We start from the raw sequence: 24,309 nt of genomic DNA on the forward strand, positions 1-24,309 counted from the left end.
CTATCAAGTTGAGTTCCTTATATATTTTAGATATTAACTCCTTATCAGATGTATGATTTGCAAACATTTTCTCCCATTCCATAGGTTGTCACTTCACTCGCTGATTGCTTCCTTTGCTGCACAGAAAAACTTGTAGTTTGATGCAATCCTCTATGAGCCACTTAAGGGCAGGGACCATGTAAATATTCATCTCTGTCTTCCCAAGGTTCAAAGGATTGGCACAAAGTCATGCTAAGTAAATGGTTGATGCGTGTAAAATAAGTAAATGAATGTGTGCTGTGACATTATCTCATGTGAGAAGGGGTATGTCAGAGGGAAAACACTTTGTATAAATGCGACAGTTTGAAACTCAGCTCTGTCTCGGTCGGTTGGCCTTAGACAATTCTCTTAACCTCCTGCAATATCCTTACATGTAAAATCCAGTGATAATATCTCATTAACAGGCTTCTTATGAGGAATAAATTGATGCTCTGAGCATAATGCGCTGTACATAGTGGTCACTCAATAAAAAATAGTTATTATCAATTATTATGAGGCAACTGAATGTCAGAAAGGCTCACTTAGGGTCATTCAGCTTTTAAATAGAGGTTAGAAGTCAGATCTCCACGTCCCGTGCTAGACGCTTGAATGAATTAATCAGGCAGAACTTCAGTCCCTGAGGAACTCGCAATCAAACACGGGAAAGAGAAAGTAACAAATAATTAATATATAGTATGGCAGATGAAATAGCAGAATTGTGTGTAAAGTATTGGGGCAACACAGAGATGGCAATTAATTCTGCCCGGAGAATTCGCAGCGATTGTGACACGAGCTGTAGTGGGCGATTTCTAGACACTGAGCCTCAGAAGCTGCCGGAACCAAAGTGCTGCGGGAGTTGAGTGAGTCTCGGTCGGATATTGTTACCGGACCGGATCGAGGCCGTTCCGTCAGTGTTTTCGGAAGCCCGGCGGTCGCGGCTTCTTGGGCCGATCTTCAGCTGGCACAATTACAGGCCGCGCAGCAGCAAAGGATGAATGGAACTCTGGGAAAGGTAACGTAGTTTCCACGCATGCTGGGCGCGGGGGAGGTGGTGAAAAGAGCTGAGCTGCGAGGTGGCCGCGGGGCTCTCGCGCTGCTGCAGACGTCCGGGTAAGAGACTTGGGAGAGAGCAAGGCCCTTCCCAGAAGCACGTGCGGCGCCTTGTCAAAGGGTTGCGCTTAGTTGTCTGCTCCCGGGGCGTTAACCCGCGCGCCACGCCCCCCTTCGCGCTACCCTCGCCTCGCATTGGCCGGAGCCCCGCATTGGGAATCACAGCGGAATAGGTCCAAATAATATGTTCGACCTTGAGCAGGTCATTTTAATTTTGCTTTAGGTCATCAGCTTCCAGATTTTTTTCTAAGAATACCGTTTTGACTCGCTGAACAGATTGGGATGTGAGGCTACTTGGCGACAAGGGAAGGGTAATAATAAAAAAACATTTTTACTTACAAAACCTTAATTACGTGACTGCAGTAAAACCGTGTGAACCACGTAAAGCATTCCTTGACTTTCCCTTGTCCTCTTAACAGATTTCAGCTGTGCTTTTTCAGTTGTACCATGCTGCTTAGAATAATGACTTTTTTTTTTTTTTAGTAATTCATGGTAAAATTTTATTCGAGGCATTAACTTGGACACTGTACTCCATGATACACAGCATGATCATTGCTGCTCATGGATCTATTGGTCCTAACTTCGGGGCAGCCCCTGAATGTCTCTAGGTTTGTTTCCTTAAGGTCCCAAACCTCACTTCATGCTTAATGAAGTAACTCTCTGTTGTTCACTTTAGCCAAATTGTGAGAATTTAACTAGATCTGGTGAAAGGATAATAGAAAAAAATCAAAGTTTTAAAATTTAACTGTTAAAGATGGTCAGATTGGTGGCTCCATGCTCCTGCTCTAAGAGCCTTGATTCTGAGGAATGCTGAAAGGGAGGGATCATTGTTCAGGGAATACTGTTTTTAGCCATTCTATACTCCTGAACAGCCCATGGAAATCTGTCATAGGCTATCACCTAAAGATACAAGGGCATATAGGGCCCCTCTGGGTCTGACGCCACTGTTCCCTTCCAGACTCCTTTGTTACTGACTTCACTCTTCCGTTCTGCCGTATTGCTCTGGCCAGGTAGTCTCTTCTTTATTTACCAAATGCTGATTCCTAATCTTTGATCTTATGGAGCTTTCTCACTTGGAATGCCCTCACCTTTTTCACCACCTATCCAAATGCTCCATGGTTCAAGGCCCAGCTCAGGTCTCATCTTTTCCTTAAAACCTGTCAGACCATTCCAGCCAAAGTGCTTGTTTATTTTTTGAACTCTTAGCTGGTATTATCTTTTGGCATCTAATCATATGCAGTCTTGTGACCATCCTTGTCTCAGCCTGTCTGGAAGTGTTAGTTAATGCTTTACATTTATAAGGAAAACACATGGGATTTGCATCAGACCTGTGTTCTATCTCTTGCTAGCTGTGTGACCTTAGGCAGGTTACTTGACCTCGCTGTGCTTCAGTTTCTTATCTGTAAATGCAGATAATGGTGCCCATCATATGGAATTGTTGTAAAGATTATAGAAGATAATGTAAGTAAGAGTATTTTCTAAGTGTGAAGGACTATACAAATAGGAATATTGATATTCTATAGTTAATAAACTGCTTTCATTTCCATAATTTTATTTGAGCTTCATGATATGACATAATACTGGAAGACACAACAGATAAGGAGGTGGAAGCTACTGGTGCAGTATCTGATACATAATAGGTTCTCAAATGCTTTACCAAATGCCTGAATGTATGAATGCCTTGCTTATAGGTCAACAGTCTCTTTTGTGGTAGTGCTGAACTTGAGCCTAGATTTTCTACCCCTCCTAAAACCCCACTGCCTTTCCTCTTCTGAGTATTTTGTATCTCCCTAATTTGATAATAATCTTGGTTTCTCTCATCTGTGAAATGAGGAATGAAAACCTTCCTTGACCTTCCCAGTTGTCAGTCCTTCCCTTCTTTGTGACCTGTGCAGCCCATTATACTGATCTCATTTCAGTGTAATAAATAATTTGCACATCTACTTTCCTCATTAGAAAGATTGAGGGTAGGGACATCCCTGGTGGCCCAGTAGTTAAGAATCCGCCTGCCGGGCTTCCCTGGTGGTGCAGTGGTTGAGAGTCTGCCTGCCAATGCAGGGGACACGGGTTCGTGCCCCGGTCTGGGAGGATCCCACATGCCATGGAGCGGCTGGGCCCGTGAGCCATGGCCGCTGAGCCTGCGCGTCTGGAGCCTGTGCTCCGCAATGGGAGAGGCCACAGTAGTGAGAGGCCCGCGTACCGCAAAAAAAAAAAAAAAAAAAAAAAAAAGAATCCACCTGCCAATCCAGGGGACACGGGTTCGAGCCCTGCTCCAGGAAGATCCCACATGCCGCAGAGCAACTAAGCCTGTGCACCACAACTACTGAGCCTGTGCTCTAGAGCCTGCGAGCCACAACTACTGAGCCCACATGCCACAACTACTGAAACCTGTGCTCCTAGAGCCCATGCTCTGCAGCAAGAGAAGCCATCGCAATGAGAAACCCATGCACCACAACAAAGAGTGGCCCCCGCTCACCGCAGCTAGAGAAAGCCTGCACGTAACAACGAAGACCCAATGCAGCCAAAATAAATAAATAAAAATAAAATAAAAGAAAAAATAAAAGAAAAAAGAAAGATTGAGGGTAGGCAACTGTATTTTCTTCATGTCTGTATATACGCAGCCTACAGTGTACTTGACCTGATAAATATTGAATGAATAAGTGAATGAAAAAATGTTGACATTATGTGGTAAGTACACAGTAGAGCTGGGACTAGAACTGCAAACTCTCAGCTCAGTGCCTGGGACCCTAAGAAATCATCTCAAATTTTAGATGAGTGAGAAGCTCAGCTTTACTGGAATAAAACTGGGCGGGATCACATACCTCTTTAGGTCAACAGAAGTAGTAAAGCAGCGTTGATCCAATTAAGACACTAATGCTGATAGTCATCTGACTTCAGAAAACATACTTTTTGATCAAGATGGAAGGATGGTGCCTGTGGAAGTCAACATGCACAGGGAATTGGTAGTGACTCACCTGATGAGTTACTTTGCAGAGAAAATGGATGGTCCTGGAGTGTCAAGCTCAGGTCTGGATGTCACTCACCCTCAGATTACCATTCTTTTCGGGGATTACCATACCCTTGAACCACAAGGATATAATTAGGGGAGGGGTGGTGATCACAAAAGATATGCTAGCCTTACCAGCCCAGAAGGAGCAACCTTGGGGACTGATCGCGTAGTAAGATGTTTTCAAATGAAAACACTGAAAGCTAACATGGAGCAGAGTTCATATAAACAAATAGCAGTGAGGATTGAAAAAAATGACAAATCAACAGACATGAATTAGGAGGACATAAGAAGATATGAAACAGGAGGACAGAAATTTCAGAGGGCCTAGCAGGGCAGGGAGTCCAAAAGCCCAGCAAAATGGTCAAGAAGTTGGCTATTTCCTGGTCACTACTAGACTGTAAGTTCTGGAGGACAGGGACATTTCTCTATTTTATTCATGGTTTTATCTTCAGCACTTGTCACATACTAAAGTACATTGTTTAATAAATGAGGAACTGAACAATCACCACAGTTATTGTCACTGCTCCCAATTTGACCATTAACAATGTGCCTTGCACTTGCTAAGTCCTTTTCATATAATATCTAATTTAATAGTATCAACAACTCTATGAGTTTTTGTTTTTTTTTGTTTTTTTATTTAACTTATTTTTTTATACAGCAGGTTCTTATTATATGAGTTGCTTTATAACCTGTTTAGAGATAAAGAAGTGAGGTTTGGAGAGATTTACTAATTTGATCAGCAAATATTTATTGAGCACTTGCTATGTGCCAGAGTATGCTAGATGCTGGGATGTAGTAGTTCCTGTCTTCAAGGAGCTTATATTTCCAGCAAAATAGACTAATTAAACATATAACTACCTTTTGCTGTATACCTGAAACTAACAAAATATTGTAAATCAACTATACTTCAATAAAAAAGTATAATTACTTAACTAATTGTGATAAATGCCTCAAAAAAAAAAGATTCTGTGTGCTATATGGTGTGTATAACAGCAGAATTCAAGTAAGTCTGAGCAGTCAAGCAAGTTTTCTTGGCGATGTTACATGACTAAGACTTAAAGAATAATAGAATTTAGACTGGGAGAGCATGTGCGAAGGCCCTGAAATGAGAACACGTTTGGAGTTCCAGAGGGCCCAGAGGAAATTGGAAGAGAGAGAAGCAAGGGAGCTTGTATCAAGGGAGAGTGTGAGGAGTATGGGGATGAGAGTTGGGGAGATGGTAGGGGATTGGGCTTACATTTCAGTGACCACAGTTGTTTTGAAACATTTAAGTCCTGGAGGAAGGTAGGGAATTGGGCTTAACAGAGCTCAGCTGTGGCCTAAAAGTGCCATCCAGCAATATGGTGTGAGGCCAGATATTCCTTTCTTCCTCCCTTCCTCTCAATCTCTCTTTCTCTCTTTCTTTCTTTTTAAAATCGAGATATAATTCACGTACCATGATATTTACCCCTTTAAAGTGGATAATTTGGTGGTTTTTAGTATATTCATAAAGTTGTTCAGCCATCATCACTAATTCCAGAACATTTTCATCACTCTAAAAAGAAATGTTGTACCCATAAGCATATACTCCTCAATTCCCCCCTCTGCCCACCCCCTGGTAACCACTAATCTACTTTATGTCTCTATGGATTTGTCTGTTCTGGTCATTTCATATAAATGAGATGATATAGTATGTGAGGCCAAGTATTTCTTTTCTTTTCTTTTTTTTATTATTTTTGCGGTACGCGGGCCTCTCACTGTTGTGGCCTCTCCCATTGCGGAGCACAGGCTCCGGACGCACAGGCTCAGCGACCGTGGCTCACGGGCCTACCCGCTCCGCGGCATGTGGGATCTTACCGGACCAGGGCACGAACCCACGTCCCCTGCACTGCACCACCAGGGAAGCCCCAAGTATTTCTTAAGTGACTTGCCAAAGATCATACAGCTAGTAACATGGAGGAGCTGATATTCAAACCCAGGTCTGTGTGAATCTATAACCTGTGTTCCTAACTGCCTAAAGACTCAGTGCAAAGACGGGCTTTGATAGTCACCATATTAAACACATTCAGAAGAGAATGGCCAAAGGCAAAATTACAATCAATTTCGAAAGAACTTAGGAAAAGGTCAGCTCGAACACCGCGTATTAGCTGTGTGCATCAGACATATTAATTAACATTTCTGAGCTTTGGTTTCCTCACAGTAATATGGGGGTAGAAATATCTACTTTACAGAATGGTTGTGAGGGTAAATGCAAATGATGTTTGGCATAAAGCAGGTGCTCAACAAATGGTAGGATTATTTAGGCTATTATTATTATCATTATTATATGAATTTCGCTGCTATTAAATTGGTATTGTTCTTTTGAGAGGTAGTATGGCAGAATGGAAAACATGGGTTTTAGAGTCAGATTTGGTTTGAATTCTTGGCACTTCTTACCAAACCTATAACTTTAGGCAATTTACCTAAGCCTCTGTTTTTTCTTCTATAAATAGAGGCAATTATTTCAATGCCTCTATTAGAGGATTGGTGTAAAGATTGAGCAGAGTGCTTAGCACAAAGGATGTACTCAATAAGTGATAGTAACAATGCTATTTTAAATAATATTTGTTAATATACAAATATATTCTGTTAATATTCATAAGACAGTTGCTTGCCTCATGGGCCCCTTACCTACTTCTGTCACCATCCACCCCAGGGCTCTGGTGTCTGAAGCTACTCACACACCATAGATTTTGCCCCGTGACTTCAGTTCTTAAGTAGCTGTGTAGTCCTTTTCTGGTTCCTGACTCCCGAGCTCATGGGACAAGTATTTTTGTAACCCACTGCAACAGCTCTGTCCTCATTCATTCATTCAGTAGAGTCACTGGCCTTTTCTTCCATTTGGTCCAGAGCTGGAGCTGCTCTTCATTTGCTGACTGCGGGGAGAGAATATTTGTGGATATAGTCCCAAAATAGATTACTTTTGTCCTGATAAGTGATGCCGAGCATTGCAGGGGAGAGGAAGCACGTTTCCCAGAGCTGAAAGGGAGAGTTCACACCACAGTTTGAATGTCTTCCAGACAGTTGTCAACCTTTAAAAAGGTTTGGCTTGGGCTTCCCTGGTGGCGCAGTGTTTGAGAGTCCGCCTGCCGATGCAGGGGACACGGGTTCGTGCCCCGGTCCGGGAAGATCCCACGTGCCGCGGAGCGGCTGGGCCCGTGAGCCATGGCCGCTGAGCCTGCGCGTCCGGAGCCTGTGCTCCGCAACGGGAGAGGCCACAGCAGTGAGAGGCCCGCGTACAGCAAAAAAAAAAAAAAAAAAAAGGTTTGGCTTTTAGATAATTAAATCCATAGCTATTGTGGAGACTCAGAAATATGAACAATTAAAGTGAGGAAAAATCAGTCTCATCTAGATCTTTCTTCCCATCCAATACCTCTTCTGTATGAAGTGACCCACTTAAGAATACATTCTGTTCACTCTGATTTCTATTCTGTTTGTCGTGGTTGATAGATCTTGCACCTGGAGGGACGTTAGAGTCATCTGTTCTAACTCCAGAGAGGGGAAAATTACTAGCCAATCACTAGTATGGTGACCAATGTGGGAGGAGCCAGCCAGAGCTCCTGTGTCCTGGGGCTCCCAGTTGCCTGCTCTGTCTTTTATTCTGGCCAATAAAAGGTTAAGCATATTCTACACATGTTTACAAAGTCTTTTAGTATCTGATTTAATTGTCATTTTTAGGATTGTCTGCATACTTTGTCCTTCCTTCTGTTATTCATATCCTTCCCAATCTTCATGACCTCACATTCTCTGAGAGACTTTTCCTAAATTTGATCATTTCCCCCGCTGAATTCCTAAACACTAATACATTCATTTATGGCAGAGAGGGTGTAGAATAGTGGAAAAATTATAGGCTTTGGAGTCAGAGAAACCTAAGATCCTATGCTAGTTCTGAAAGTAGCTGTTTGACTTTGGGTAAATTACTTAATCTCAGTTTCCCCAACTGTAAAATGGGATAATAATACTTATCCTGTAATGGAATTATGATTTAGACACATGGTAGGTGCTCAACAAGATAGATGTGGGTGGTAATAAATGGTAGCAATGATTGTCACTTATTCACTTCTTCCTAATCATTTATTTATTTACTAAAACAACAGGAAGATGATATGACTCTTGCCCTTGATCTCTTGGTTTAGCATAGTGGCCTATGGGTGATGTTAAGAGTTTCAGTGAATCTCTTGAAGTAGTATGCAAACGTTTCTTCCCCCTTACTTACTTAATTTATTTGGTTCTACATACTACATTTAAATTTTTTTTTTTTTTTTTTGGCCACACCATGCGGCATGCGGGATCTTAGTTCCCCGACCAGGAATCGAACCCGTGCCCCTTGCATTGGAAGCGTGGAGTCTTAACCACTGGGCCACCAGGGAAGTCCCCACCTGCTACATTTAAAAAAATTGAAGTAGAGTTGATTTACAGTGTTTCAGGTGTACAGCAAAGTGATTCAGTTATATATATATGTATATATATACACATATTATATATATAGATTCTTTTTCGTATTCTTTTCCATTATAGGTTATTATAAGAATATAGTTCCCTCTGCTAAGTATGCAAACTTTTGTATATTCGTGTCTATATGTATTTGTCTGGGGAGAAGGATCATGATTTGGGGGAGATTATCAGCAATATCTGATCTATAACACCCCAAAAGCTAAGAACTTCTCCTGGCCATCAACACCTGGATTCCCTGCCAGAGGTGCTTGTTGTTTGTGCACCTATTTTGACTTAATCATATAATACTGTGGTATTGCTTAGCTGTTTAATACAAATGTGTATTCATATCTTCAGCCATTCAAATTCCTATAAGACAGGGGTTGTGCTTACATTTTTTAAACAGCTTTATTGAGATATAAGTCATATACCATATAATTTGTCCATTTATAGTATACAATTCAATGGCTTTTAATATCTATAGAGTTGTGCAACCATCACTACAATCAATTTTAGAACACTTTCATCGCCCCAGAAAAAAACCCATATCCCTTAGTTGTCATCCCCAGCTCCCCAGACCCCCCCAGCCCTAGGCAACCACTAGTCTTTCTTTCTCTATAGATTTTCCTATTCTGGCTATTTCATATAAATGGAGTCATACAATATTGGCCCTTTGTGACTGTCTTCTTTTATTTAGCATAATGTTTCCAAGTTCATTCATGTTGTTATATTTTGTTTTTACAGTCCCTTTCATATTCAGCACACTAGTTGACACATAATAGGCTTTTTTAAAAAATCTATTTTTATTTTTAAAAACTTTATTTATTTTTGGCCTCGTTGGGTCTTCGTTGCTGCGCGTGGGCTTTCTCTAGTTGTGGCGAGCAGGGGCTACTCTTCGTTGCGGTGCGTGGGCTTCTCGTTGTGGTGACTTCTCTTGTTGTGGAGCACAAGCTCTAAGCACATGGACTCAGTAGTTGCAGCGCATGGGCTGTAGAGCATGCGGGCTTCAGTAGTTGTGGTGTGTGGGCTTAGTGGTTGTAGTTCGCAGACTGTAGAGTGCAGGCTCGCTAGTTGTGGCACACAGGCTTAGTTGCTCCGTGGCATGTGGGATCTTCCTGGACCTGGGATTGAACCCGTGTCCCCTGCATTGGCAGGCGGATTCTTAACCACTGCGCCACCAGGGAAGTCCAGGCTTTTTTTTCTTAATTTAAAAAAATATTTATTTATTTACTTACTTATTTGGGCTGTGCCGGGTCTTAGTTGCAGCATGAGGGCTCTTAGTTGTGGCATGCAGCCTTCCTAGTTGTGGTATGTGGACTCTTAGTTGCGGCATGCGAACTCTTAGATGCGGCATGCGTGCAGGATCTAGTTCCCCAGCCAAGGATCGAACCCAGGCCCCCTGTACTGGGAGCGCAGAGTCCTACCCACTGGACCACCAGGGAAGTCCCCATAATAGGCTTTAAAAAAATAAAATTTAGAACAGTTTTAGAATTACAGAAAAGTTGCAAAGATAGTACAAAGAATTCCCATATACTTCATATCCAGTTTTCCCTGTTATTATCTTACATTAGTATGGTATGTTTTTCATAATTAATAAACTGATATTGATATATTATTATTAAGTCCATACTTTATTCATATTTCTTTCATTTTTTAAAATCCAGTGTGCTTTTTCTGTTCTAGGTAGGATCCCATCCAGTATATTATATTACATTTAGTCATCATGTCTGCTTAGGTTCCTCTTGTCTATGACAGTTTCTCAGACTTCCCTTTGTTTCTGAAGGCTTTTACACATAATAGGCTTTTAAGACATAAATGTTGAAGGAACTGAAATTGTTCCTCAATAGTGGACAGGATTTTCTCTTTGTGTTATGGGACCTTAAGGGCACTTATTATTTATTATCTAGTTACTTTATAAAAAGAACTCCTTTATGTTAAGCACTTCCTTAGTAAACCTATAGCAGTGATCTTTTGAGTAGGTGCCAGCAGGGCAGAGTGAGATTAAAATAACTGGGTTGTTGGGAGTAAGATTGTGGGGAGTGGGGGAAGCTGCCCCTGCAACTGCCTCCTCTCATTATTATTGTTTTGTTCATGTTGATATATTATTATTATTATTATTATTATTATTATTATTATTAAGAGAGTGTGGTGTAATAGAGGCATAGTCTTTGGAGTAAAACAGTCCTCTTAGCCACTTATTAGCTATAATTTCTTGGAATATAAATTCTATGGGCCTCAGTTGCCTCACCTGTAAAATTGCCTTGCAGTGTTTTGAGAATTAGGGAAGAGTTCAGAAAGTCCCTTGCATGGCGACTGTGCTTGACACATACATAATAGTTGTTGATTGATATTAGAAAATATAAATTAAGGACTTCCCTGTTGTCCAGTGGTAAAGAATCCGCCTTCCAATGTAGGGGACGCAGGTTCGATCCCTGGTCAGCGAACTAAGATCCCACATGCTGTGGGGCAACTAAGCCCACGTGCCACAACTACTGAGCTCATGTGCCACAAACTACAGAGCCCATGCACCCTGGAGTCTGTGTGCCACAACTAGAGAGAGAAAACCTGCACGCCACAACTAGAGAGAAGTCCGCATGCTGCAACGAAAGATCCCACATGCTGTAACTAAGACTTGACGCAGCCAAGAAAATGAATAAATAAATAAAATAAATAAGTATTAAAAAAAAGAAAATATAAATCAAATTAGAAAGGGGAAATAGGGTGAAAAAAAAGCAACCCAAGTAGTGCAGGGGGGTTGGGCTTCTGTTTTTCGAGCATTTTCTGTAGTGGGTAGAATAGGAAAGAAGATGGCCTTGGTTTACCTGCATGTTTGGTATTAACTGTAGGGCAGTTTCTTTGCTAGACAAGAGACTTTGGTTCCATTTTGTTATGTGTACTGTGGGTTTCTAGCCTCTTTGTGAGAGGTACTTGGAGATCTGTGAATGCTTACAATTGTTCTAACATGGCTATTTTGCTGTAGGCGCTGTGTCTGAGGAATGACACCATTTTTAAGCAAGCCTTTTCCCTCTTGAGGTAAGGATATTAATAACAGTAAAAATATAGCTAATATTTGCATTCCACTAGGTGGTTCACACAGCATTCTTCTTTCATCATCTCCACTTACATGTTTACTAAGCATCTCAAGCATTAACTCCCCTGCAAACTTACTCCTTCCCCATTCTCAGTAAATGACAACTCCATTCATCTAGTTGCTCAGGACAAAATACTTGGAATCATCCTTGACACTGTTGTTTCTCTCACTCTACATCTAATTCTTAAATAAATCCTGTCAGCCTTGCTTTTGAAATATGTTCGAATAATGCAAGGCTATTGCAAGAACGACTTCACTGGTCCTCTTCCCTCAGTTTCACGTCTTCCTATTCATTGCTCACCTATTGCCAGGGTTAACTTTCTAAAACTTAAACTTGATCATATCACTTTTGTGATTAAACTGCCAGGAGCTTCCCACTGCCCACACAGAGTAAAGACAAAACTCCTTAACACAGTGTTTGAGGTTTTCATAACCTGACCCCTGATTACCTCTTTTACCCTGCCCCCTTCCCTGCTGCTTAAGTGCCACTCACATCCACCTGCTTGCTGTTCCCCAGATATACTATTTTCATACCTCTGCCTAGAATGCTTTTCCTGTGGGGCTAAATAATCGAGAATAGTTCTTAATTTTTTTTTTTTTTTGGCGGCGCGCGGGCCTCTCACTGTTGTGGCCTCTCCCGTTGCGGAGCACAGGCTCTGGACGTGCAGGCTCAGCGGCCATGGCTCACGGGCCCAGCCGCTCCGTGGCATGTGGGATCTTCCCAGACCGGGGCACGAACCCGTGTCCCCTGCATCTGCAGGCAGATCCTCAACCACTGAGCCACCAGGGAAGCCCGAGAATAGTTCTTAATTTTGAAAACCTCATTTCAAATAGTTTCACCCCTCATGAGCATGCTTTCCTTTGTATTACACCAAATCTTGTACATGATTTTGTTCTGGATAAGCACTGTACTGTGGCTCGCATCTGTTTACATACCCTCCCAACTAGACCATAGATAGAGACATTTTACTTACTTTTGCATCCTCAGGACCTAACAGATTGACCCATAGTAAGTACTTAATAACGTTTACGGAAAGAAGAGAAGGAGGAAATAAGGAAATATGTAGCATTGATATATCCTTAATGAGGAGCATACAAGTTTTGGTAGCTTTTCAAATAGATGTGGGTATCTAATTGTATTCAACATACTTTCTTCCTCTTTTTAGGTTCAGAACCTCAGGAGAGAATCCCATCTGTTCTGCAGGTAAACAGTTATTTCCTGATGTAGTCTTCCTGCTTTAAGTGACCCTCTAACTCTATAATAATTTTGTCTAAAAAGATGCCTAACATATATTTGAGAAGAGTGCCTGGGACCAAATCCTACCCCTCACATGGAACAGGACAAAGGGCAAGAACATAAAGTAGTGGTTTAAGAGCAAGAGTTCGGTAGTAAGTTTGGATTCCAACTCTACCACATACTATTCTGTGACTTTGAAGTACCTCTCCATAGCTTGGTTTCCTCACTTTAAAAAATGAGGAGAATTATAGTACAAACTACAGTGAATTATTTGAAGATTCAGTGAGATAGAACATATAAAGTGCTCAAAAAAAGTTAGTATTGGGACTTCCCTGATGGTCCAGCGGCTAAGACTCCGCACTCCCAATGCAGCGGGCCCACGTTCGATCCCTGGTCAGGGAACTAGATCCCACATTGCCACAACTAAAAAATGATCCCGCATGCCACAACTAAGACCCAACACAACCAAATAAATAAATATATTTTTTAAAAAGTTAGTATTGGGCTTCCCTGGTGGCGCAGTGGTTGAGAGTCCGCCTGCCGATGCAGGGGACACGGGTTCGTGCCCCTATCCCGGAAGATCCCACATGCCGCGCAGCGGCTGGGCCCGCGAGCCATGGCCGTGGAGCCTGTGTGTCCGGAGCCTGTGCTCCGCAACGGGAGAGGCCACAGCAGTGAGAGGCCCGCGTACAGCAAAAAAAAAAAAAAAAAAAAAAAAAGTTAGTATTATTATTATTCTTGCTACTATTTCAGACCTGTCTTTCATGTCCACTATCTACCAGGCTAAGGCTTTTCTTTCAGTATTTTATCCAAAATGAGTGTTCATTCAATCTGGTCAACTCAATGAATTTCAATCTGTTTCAACACTATTATTTGCCAATTTTGCTTTGTCTATTATATGACAAATTTCAAAGCAGCCATTGGATAGTAATGACATCTGTTTTTTGACTGAAGAGTATCAGAAAGAGGGAATTCCCTGGTGGTCCAGTGGTTAGGACTCCACACTTCCACTGTAGGGGGCACGGGTTCGATCCCTGGTCGGGGAACTAAGATCCTGTAAGCCACGTGGTGTGGCCAAAAAAAAAAAAAAAGTATCAGAAATAAAGGAATGGGAGCAAGGAAGGGAACTAACATTTACTGAATGCCTAGTATGTGCCATGCAGTGCATAAGAAGTTTTACATCCATTAATTATTTCAGAAGATGGTGGCAATGTGTAGAGAATCACCACTTCTACCAGGCCTAAAGCCCAGCTTCTCAAAATATGTGCTTCTTTTTATTTATTCATTCTATCAACAAACATTTATTGGACCAGGCTGTGTTTTAGGTGCTGGGGGAACAAAATTAAGATGATATAATCCTCGCCATTTGGAACCTTACAGTGTTATAAGAAATAATTTTTCCCAAAAGAATATTATAATGAACACTTCTATACCCATTACTTAGATTCAACTGTTGTTAACATTTTGTCATGTTAGCTTTCTTTTTTTTTTTTTGTGGTACGCGCAGGCTCAGCGGCCATGGCTCACGGGCCCAGCCGCTCCACGGCATGTGGGATCTTCCCGGACCGGGGCACGAACCCATGTCCCCTGCATCGGCAGGCAGACTCTCAACCGCTACACCACCAGGGAAGCCCCTCTTTTTTTTTTTTTTAATAACAAGTTGCCAACAGCACTTTATTTTTTCTTTTCAACATCCTGTTCTGTAGCTTCCTTGGCCCTTTTTGACCAGATGCCAAAGAGCTGGGCATTGGCGTGGGCCATGCAGAGACTGGCGAAGGCCTTGAAGTTCTTCTCCTCCTCTGTGATAACTCTGGCCTTCTCCTTCTTGTAGATGTTCCATATGGGCATGACTGGTCCGGTCAGCTGGGTGGCCAATTTGAGCTTTGCAGCAGAGCTGTCTCCCTTCTTGGGGGCTGAGGTCTTCCTGCGGATCTTGCGTGCCGGCTGGTTGAACCATGTGGCCACGTGCCGCTGCCAGTTCTTGTGGAAGTGGGGCTTCAGGATCATATCATTACGGCTGGGCGCCATGGCTGTGGCCAACTGGCCTGGGGAACAGGGAGGACGGAGAGCGAGTTAGGGCCCGGGCGCGGCGGCCCGAGGTCGCGCGCACCCATGTTAGCTTTCTTGATCAGATGTTATGATACTTCACCCCTGAATACTTAAGCATGCATTTCTAGAAACAAGGATATTCTCTACATTCTATTAAAGAACCACAATAGCATTATCTCCCTGAAGAAAATTAATAATAATGCCCCCATGTCATCTAATACTCTATCCATTTCCCCAGTTGTCCCCCAAAAGTCTTTTATGAGGTTGTTTATAACCAAGAGCCAATGATGGTTCATGCTTTGCATTTTGCTATGATGTCACCTTTAATGCAGAACAGATCTTTCACTAATTTATTTCTACAACAGTTGCTTTTTGATTAGGCTGGACCATTTGACTTATAAAATTTCCTCCCTTTTTAATTTGATTATTTCTGTGCGGTATTTTATAATATGTCCTTCTGTTCCTTTCCTACAAACTAGAAGTTACATCTAAAAGCTTTTCTAGATTCAAGTTACACAATTTTAGCAAGAAAACTTAATAACTGATGCTCTGAACTTCATATTGCATCCTATCAGGAGAGGAAAAAAAAAAACTGAGAAAATCTGATCATAAAAGTGAAAAGCAGCCATTTTAGAGAATATGGAAAATAAACACACACACACACACACACAATACACACACGAAGAATCTGAAGGAGCTGAAGAAAATAAAAATCACTTGTAATCCTACCATCCAGAGATTATTGCTTAACATTCTGGTGTATATCCTACCAGGTCTTTTTCTAGGCGTTTCTTTCTCTCTTTGTGTGCGTGTGCATGCATGTGTGTGTGTGTGTGTGTATTTTTTTGTCTTGCAGTAATGGGAACAAATTATATATAATGCTTCATAATCTTTTTTTCTACTTAATCTATGGTGAACATGTTTCTACTATAATAAATAAATAAATATCTACATAATTATTTTGAATATACTGCCTTAAATGGAACAACTTGTAGGGTAAGAATCTGAGTCTGGTTTTGAACATGTTGAGTTGGAGTGCTTGTGAGGAAGATATACTAAGTAGTCCATTGGAGACACTGATCTTGAGCTCAAAATATAGGTTTGGGTTGAAACTGTGAATTTGGAAGTCATCATATTGTTGATTTTAATTGAAGTCTTGGGAATGAATGAGACTACCTGAGGAGAACAAGTAGAGAAGAGGCCCAAGGATCAGGCCCTGAGGAATTCCAACATTAAAAAATTGGGTAGAGGGTGCAAGATATGGCTAATGAGCTTGAAAAGGGAGGCCAACGTGGTAGGAGAAAACCAGGTTAGTATAGTTTCATGGCAGCCAAAAGGAGAGTGTTTCAGGAAGGAAAGAGTGGTTAACCACATTACAGTTTCAGCTGTGTGCTGCTGAGAGGGGATCGCAAAAGACATGAACTAACGTCGTTCCTTGGTTTCGACAACAGAGGTGACCTTAGGGAGAGTAGTATCTGTGTAGGTGTGGTGAGGTCTGTTGTGGAAATCAACTGCATTGACAGGTGAATGGGAGTTCAGGAGTTAGAGAAAGCTATTACAGACAGAACGTTTAAGAAGTTTGTCTTTGAATGGGAGGAGAGAGAATTGGCAGGAGCTGGAGAGGGATGTGGGATTAAGGAAAGATTTTTTTTTGATGGTTATTTTTCTCTTAATTATACCTTTAATTTTGAAAGATATAAAAAGTTATAAAAAAGTGAAAAGGGTGATATGTCAAATAAACCCAGATTTGGCAATTATTAACATTTTGTTAGACTTTCATTTTTTTTCTTGTGTGTTAAAAAATAAGGATTATGTTCAAGACCCATTTATTCCCTACTCTTGGTATCATCCCTTATCCCATAACCAGAGAAAAAGTTCATTTTGAACTGGTATGTATTCCAAGGAAGGTTTTAAAAATATATTAAAATTATCAACTGTTAAAAATTATAGGGCCTCCCTGGTGGCGCAGTGGTTGAGAGTCCGCCTGCCGATGCAGGGGATACGGGTTCGTGCCCCGGTCTGGGAGGATCCCATATGCCGCGGAGCGGCTGGGCCCGTGAGCCATGGCCGCTGGGCCTGCGCATCCGGAGCCTGTGCTCCGCAACGGGAGAGGCCACAACAGTGAGAGGCCCGCATACCGCAAAAAGAAAAAAAAAAAAAAAAAAAAAAAAAAAAAAAAAAAAAAATTATAAAAGCATGCAAATGGTAAAAATAAATATAAATTGACAAAAGGGTGTATGATGAAAGATTGAATTTTTTCTATTTCCCACCTAGTCTCACTCCTCAGTGTTATGCATCGATAGCAGTTTCTTGTATATTTTTCAGGAAAGTTTTATGCATATATGAACATATATGTTATAATGCTGGACATTTAGCTTGTTTTTAGTTTTTGTTATTTCAAAAAATGCTGCAACAACTGTTTCTATACATCTTTATAAACTTGTTCTGTACATTTGTAAGTTAAATTCCTGGAACTGAAATTGCTGAGTCAATGGGTTGTCAGTTGAAAATTTTGGTAAGTATTGTCAGATTGCCCTTCAGAGAAGTTGTATTAATTTACATTTCTATTTTCCTGCCAAAACTGGATTTTACAAAACATCTTACTTTTTTGCTGGTGAAAATTGTCTCATTTTAATTTGCATTTCTTGAGAAAGTTTGTCATCTTTTCATATTTTTTTGGCCATTTGTATTTCTTTTCTTGTAAACTGCCTGCATATATTTTTTGCCCATTTTTCTTTTGAATTGTTTGCTTTTTCATTTTTGATTTGTAAGAACTTTTTATATAGTTCTTTTTTTTAAATGGAAGTTCTTTTTAAAATTTATTTAATTAATTAATTTATTTTTGGCTGCGTTGGGTCTTTGTTGCTGTGCATGGGCTTTCTCTAGTTGCGGCGTGCGGGGGCTACCCTTCGTTGCGGTGCGTGGGCTTCTCATTGCTGTGGCTTCTCTTTGTTGCAGAGCACGGGCACTAGGCACGCAGGCTTCAGTAGTTGTGGCATGTGGGCTCAGTAGTTGTGGCTCGCGGGCTCTAGAGCGCAGGCTCAGTAGCTGTGGCACATGGGCTTAGGTGCTCTGCGGCATGTGGCATCTTCCCCAACCAGGGCTCAAACCCATGTCCCCTGGATTAGCAGGTGGATTCTTAACCACTACACCGCCAGGGAAGTCCCATGGCCAGTTGTTTTAACATTTATTGAAACATCCATCTTTTCCCCATAGATTTGAGAATGTCACCTTATCATATAATAAGTTTCCATATGGATCTAGAACTACTGTATTGTAACTTAGTATTGTTTTATAGATCTGTCTGTATATTTGATACCAGTACCAAGCTGTTTTAATACTACTGGTTACTGTAGTTTTGAGGTATATTTTAGTATCTGATTCCGAGGTAGTTTTTTGTTTTATTTTGCTTTTGAAACTGGATTAAATGGGGCATGTTAAATGCTGTTGAAAAAAATCCAGTTGAATAAAAGATCCTTTTGACAAGAGAGGTAGGGACAGTAACAATTTACTCAAACAGCTTCCTATTTGGAGAAATGTAAGTTGTCTCCAAAATTTTGCAATGTAAACAACACTACGATAAACATCCTTGTACATTAGTATTTCTGCCCTTTTGTGATTATTTACATAGGATATATTTCTAAAAGTTTAATTGTTGGGTCAAAGGAAATGCACATTTTAATTTTTTTTTTTTTGGCTGCACTGGGTCTTTGTTGCTGCACGCAGGCTTTCTCTATTTGTGGCGAGCGGGGGCTACTCTTCGTTGCGGTGCGCGAGCTTCTGATTGTGGTGGCTTCTCTTGTTGCCGAGCACGGGCTCTAGGCATGCAAGCTTCAGTAGTTGCAGCACACAGGCTCAGTAGTTGTGGCACGTGAGCTCAGTAGTTGCAGCGTGCGGGCTTAGTTGCTCTGCAGCATGTGGGATCTTCCCGGACCAGGGATCAAGCCCATGTCCCCTGCATTGGCAGGCAGATTCTTAACCACTGTGCCACCAGGGAAGTCCCAAAATGCACATTTTTAAAGCTATTGATGTGTATTGCCAAATTGCTCTTCAGAAACATTGTACCATTTTATAGATTTTTTGGTATTTGAGAATCCCTTTTTATACACTTATCAACATTGTTATTTTTTTAATATTTGCTGATATTAATAAGTTAAAAAATGCCATCCCTTGTATTTGTAATTTGCATGTCTTTGATTACTAGTTGGTTGAACATATTTTCATACATTTACTGGCCATTTATCGGTTCCTTTGCCCATTTCAATTGTGGAATCTCAGTGCCTAGAAGGCTCCAAGGCCCAGGGTAACTCACCAATATCAGCATGCCAAGGTAATTCTCTTTGAAAGGACACAGCTTTGTTGGCATTTTTCATGCGTCTTTGAGATTTCTTTAAAGTCAGAAATTTCAAAATCGAATTATAATGGTGTTCGGAAAAGAAGAGAAGGAAGCAGTGTCCTATTCCTACCTTTACACATCATACTCTCTGTGGGCCCTGGGTACCATCCCAGCTGCTCTCTCTAAGGGATGGGCCTCATTGTAGTGACCGTCTTTTTCTTACTGATTTAAACGTACATTGAGAGGTAGAAGTAAATATATAAAGAGGTCTAAAGAGGTTAAATGAAGGGAACTCAGACTCTTCTTATTATAGCATGAGCAAAAAGGTGGAGTCATCAAAACATGGTACATTCGGGACTTCCCTGGTGGCTCAGTGGTTAAGAATCCGCCTGCCAATGCAGGGGACACGTTTCGAGCCCTGGTCCGGGAAGATCCCACATGCCACAGAGCACCTAAGCCCATGCGCCACAACTACTGAGCCTGCACTCTAGAGCCCGCGAGCCACAACTACTGAACCTGCATGCTACAACTGTTGAAGCCCGCGTGCCTAGAGCTCGTGCTCTGTAACAAAAGAAGCCACCGCAATGAAGCCCACGCATCACAAAACGAAGAGTAGCCCCCGCTTGCCGCAACTAGAGAAAGCCCACACGCAGCAATGCAAACCCAACACAGCCAAAAATAAATAAATTAATTAAATAAATTTATTAAAAAAAAAACATGGTACGTTCAAGTCCAAATAGTTCAGTGTAATTAGAAAAACTGAAAGAAGTTTGAAAAGAGATTTTGAAAAAAGTGGGTAGCCGCCAGAGCCAAATCATTGCAGATTGTCTTGGTAAAATATATCTAGAATTTCAAAACAAAACAAGCAAACAAAAACACCCCAATGCTTACTGAGCACATACCATTTGCCACGTGCTGGGGTGTATCTGCCCTTCAGGGATGTGTATTGGATGGAGAAAATGTCCTGTAATTAGACTCTTGGCTGGGGTTACTCCAGCTTTTTCCTCTTTCCCTCCTGCATAGCCCTGCCAAAATGCTTGTTCCAATTTTGAAGGAGAAATAATTAAAATGAAGTTGTTTATCCCCATCCTGGATTGATGGGTTTAGTTCCCAGTTTAGTAAACAAGGACATTGAAGGACAGTTGGCTCTGGCATATATAAAGGGAAGGGATGTGTTGTGGGAGAAGTCAATACATGATTACATTCTATAATTGTACTAACTGAAAGATTTTCAAAGCCTCCTTTTGAAATCATGGGGTTTTGTATCTTCTTCAACGAAAAGAGTTGCTTTTTCTCTCAAGAGGCTGCAATGTTAATATGACAGCAGGAAACCAGCTTAATGACACAAGCAGGGGAAAAAATTCAGTTGAACTTAATGGAAATCAGAGGCTTTCAAACTTGTAAATTTTATAATGAAAACAACTGGCTAATTAAGCAGTTTAACTACTGGTAATTTGACCAAAAACCTTTCATTTAAGAGAGAAAAGGGTTAATTTAACAGTAGTTTGAACCAGCTTCTTAATTAACCAACTGCTCTAATTATAGAAATTGCCCCAAACTAAATTTGAAAATGCCTCCTTGCCAAGGAATTCCAGTAGATTAGAGGATGAGGCAAGCATTTGTGGCATTTTCACCTAAGATGTGTCATCATCTCAAAGATCACTTTTGGTTCTGCTACTTGAAACCACTGGTGGGTGATTGAATTTCTGTGTACTTAAAGATGGTGACGAGTGCCCGGGTTGTTGTTGTTTTTTAATTTACACAAAATATTTTACTATATAATGGAGGCATGGGAGAGCTGCACCTGTAAACTCTTGATGATGTTTGTATGTTTAGGGCAGCACGGAGATGACATTTAAGCTGGCCATGGAGGCTGTGAAGGATATCACCTGTCAGAGAGGTCCAGTCCCAGCATGGGGGACAGCCCAGCACCACACAGAGGCATGAGAACTGCATGGTTTATACAGAATGGCAAGTGTAGCTCTGTGGCTGAGAAGCAAGATTTTAAAAGCCTGGAGGATGGAGAGTGAGGACGTGAAGTGGTTGGAACTAGATTATAAAATTGAGACTCTTAAATGCTTGCCTAAGGAGTATGAACTTCAGGCAGTGGAAAATCATCAAACATTCTGAAATATAGGAAGGACCTTCCTTGTCTCATTTATTGGTATTACTGTAGTGCCTGATACAGTGCCTGGCACAGAGTAAGTCCTTTTTAAAAATTGTGTGTGTGCAGTGAATAAATGGTTGAATTAATGAAAGAGAATAACATGATTAGGTTTGTGTTTTAGAAGGATTAAGTTGTCAGCTTTAGAGGATGGAATAGAGAGGGGGGTGTGGATACAGGAAGACTAACAACAACAACTCAGCCAAGGATACTACTTGAATCTTTGCTTGAACTTCCATCCACACTCCCCCTCCCACCACCTTCCACCCACAACAACCAAAGTGATCTTTTAAAAACACATTAGACATGTAATTTCTCCGCTGTTCAGCATGAAATCCAAACCCTTAACATGGCTCAGAGTGGTGGGTTCCAATCCACTGCCCTAATCTCTGGTGCACTCAGCCCCTCTCACTTTGCTTCAGCCACATGGACAGTCTTTTTGTTCCTTGAATGTGCCAATCTGTGTCCCCCTCGGGGGCCCTTGCACACGCTATTCCCTCTGCCTGGAACATTCATTCTCTATCTTTTTACCTAATAAACTCCTATCTGCCTTTCAGATCTCAACTTATTTTATTTATTTATTTGAGTAGATAATGCATGTACATGGAACAAGTTTTAAAAGATACAAGAGTATAAAGTCATCAGTAAGTCTCTCTCTCCTGCCGTCTAGCCACTTCTCCCTGGGGATAACCACTGTTACTATTTTCCTCTGAAATCTGGTTTCAGTTCACATGTCATTTTTTTTTAGAGGCCTTTCCTGATATTCCAATCTAAAATAGATCCACTGATTGTATTGCCATAGCGCTTTTTATCATTCATCACAATTTGTAATTTCATATTTATTTTGTGACTATTCACTCCTCCATTAATGATTCCCTCCTCCTACTAGACTATAAGCTCCATAAGCAGAGTTTTGTTGGCCTTGTCCCCTGTTATATCTCCACCTCATTTCACAGTGTCCAGCACATCATAAGTACTGAATAATTAAGCCCTTCCTAAACTTTTTGCCTGTTTCTGTAAGCTCATCTCTTGCCACCCTGCTGCTTATACTCTGCCTTGAAATTCTCTCTCTGGGTCTTCCCCTCCCCATACTGTGTTCTCTCTAACTCCTAGTCATCTGTCAGGTTTTACTTAAAAGCTACCTGCTTTAAGAATCCTTTCCTGACACCACAAGTCCAGCCTTAGTGCCTCTCTCATGTATATAGCCCTTATTGTAGGTAGCCCTTATCACCTGCATTGATATTACTGTCTCGCCACTAGATCATAGATTCTGTATTGCAGGGACTTTGTCTTTGCCCATTGTTACAGCTCCAGCATCTAGGGCAGTAGTTGGTACCAACCCAGGCCTGCCATGGATATTGGGTTGGTTGTACATTGCACAACTCTAGTGTGTGCCATTCACATGGTTGTGAGGGTATAATAGTTTCTGGCTACCCCAGTGGGTAGTAATAAATATTTGTTGAATGAATAAACATGCTTTGGAGAGTTCAGTGCTTTTTAGGAGGTCATGTTTTAAAGTCATAATAAAATCTTTTTGGATGGATTAATTTTCAAGGCTCTGATCTGAGGATGATTGAGTACCCAATCAAGGGGATTTGGATATCAGCTGTTTGGGTGGGGCCCCAGGTTGCAGAGTCTGGAACCTAAAGCCTCAAAGAGTCATCTGGGACTGTGGCCAAGAAGATACCTCAGTTATGTTCAGTGCTCTTTGGAAGCCTGTGCCAAAAATACCTCCTTCTTCCATGCTTGGTAAACTCTTACTCCTCTTTCAAGAATACAGCTGTTGGGACTTCCCTCGTGGTCCAGTGGTTAAGAATCCGCCTTCCAATGCAGGGGACACGGGTTCGATCCCTGGTCGGGGAACTAAGATCCCACATGCCGCGGGGCAACTAAGCCTGTGTGCCACAACTAGAGAGAAGCCCATGCACTGCAATGAAAGATCCCGTATGCCGCAGTGAAAATCCTGCGTGTTGCAACTAAGACCTGATGCAGCCAAATAAATAAATAAATAATAAAGCTGAGAAAACGGACTTAAAAAAAAAAAGAGTTCAGCTGTTACCTCCCTGAACCTATTCCTCTGTACCGTCTTCCACTTCTCCCCGCTCACCCCTAAGGTGGAGTTAGTTGTTTTTTCCTCTAGGTTCCTTGCTCTCATCTCCATTAAAGTATTTTGTACACTATAAGGTAATTATCTGCTTTTCCATCATCCTTCCCCAGTACACATTGAGTGTCTCCAGGGAAAGTAGTATATTTTAGTCATCTTTGTAACTGTCCCAGTATCTATTCAGTTGTTGGCATATAATAGTAAATGCGGACTAATGCACATCATGGAAGGGATCCATGATATACCAGGGTTGTCTTGATGAAATACTGTGGATTGTAAACATAGGGTAAGTCTCTGAAGCCACGATTCTTGATTGGCCTGGCACAGAGCAGACCTGCTTGGAAACATATTTTAGAAAAGAGAAGCTTAAGAAACATTTCACTTGATGTCATTAGACTTTTCCACACCATTTTGTGTTTAGCCCCCCACAAAGTGGTGGCCCTGGGGAGATGCAGGACCACAGGAGCTGGGAGGGAAGGGAGCAGGACCTAGGACTAGTACTTTTCCAGAAGGTAGGGAACAAGCAAGAGAGACAGACAGGCATAACAAAGCTCTGTAGGGCTGGTTCCAGTGAAGGGTAGAGATAAGGAGCTGATATCAGATATGGGAACGATCAAGTCTAGCTAGATTTTTTTTTTTTAATTTGGCTGCATCGGGTCTTAGTTGCGGCACGCGGGATCTTCGCTGTGGCATGCGAGATCTTTCGTTGAGGTGCGTGGGCTTCTCTCTAGTTGTGGT

At 41.5% G+C, this 24,309-nt stretch overlaps 2 protein-coding genes across 5 annotated transcripts in view; one reads left to right on the plus strand and one right to left on the minus strand.

The window, feature by feature from the left end:
• The first annotated feature begins 894 nt into the window (after nucleotides 1–894).
• The window catches only part of MRPL48 (mitochondrial ribosomal protein L48), a 51,104-nt gene continuing 27,689 nt past the window's right edge, over nucleotides 895–24,309 (plus strand). For 2 of the 4 annotated variants that reach the window (XR_014016269.1, XM_081239111.1), the window contains exons 1-3: nucleotides 896–1,030; nucleotides 11,571–11,623; nucleotides 12,848–12,885. Coding sequence is in view for 3 of the 4 variants with exons in the window: in XM_081239111.1 (XP_081095237.1) it covers nucleotides 1,010–1,030; nucleotides 11,571–11,623; nucleotides 12,848–12,885 (112 nt within the window). In the remaining variant the exon portion in view is untranslated. Of the gene's footprint in view, nucleotides 1,031–11,570; nucleotides 11,624–12,847; nucleotides 12,886–24,309 lie in introns of all 4 variants that reach the window. The other 2 variants (XM_081239113.1, XM_081239112.1) reach the window with 2 other exon arrangements.
• Nucleotides 14,259–15,301, minus strand: LOC308619887 (large ribosomal subunit protein eL13-like). Its single transcript, XM_081239114.1, has one exon. The coding sequence runs from the start codon at nucleotides 14,944–14,946 to the stop codon at nucleotides 14,593–14,595; it is 354 nt and encodes a 117-aa protein (XP_081095240.1). The 5' UTR covers nucleotides 14,947–15,301; the 3' UTR covers nucleotides 14,259–14,592.

The sequence above is a fragment of the Mesoplodon bidens genome, assembly GCF_964165515.1.
Source record: "Mesoplodon bidens genome assembly, chromosome: 7".
In the NCBI taxonomy this organism is placed as follows: domain Eukaryota; kingdom Metazoa; phylum Chordata; class Mammalia; order Artiodactyla; family Ziphiidae; genus Mesoplodon; species Mesoplodon bidens.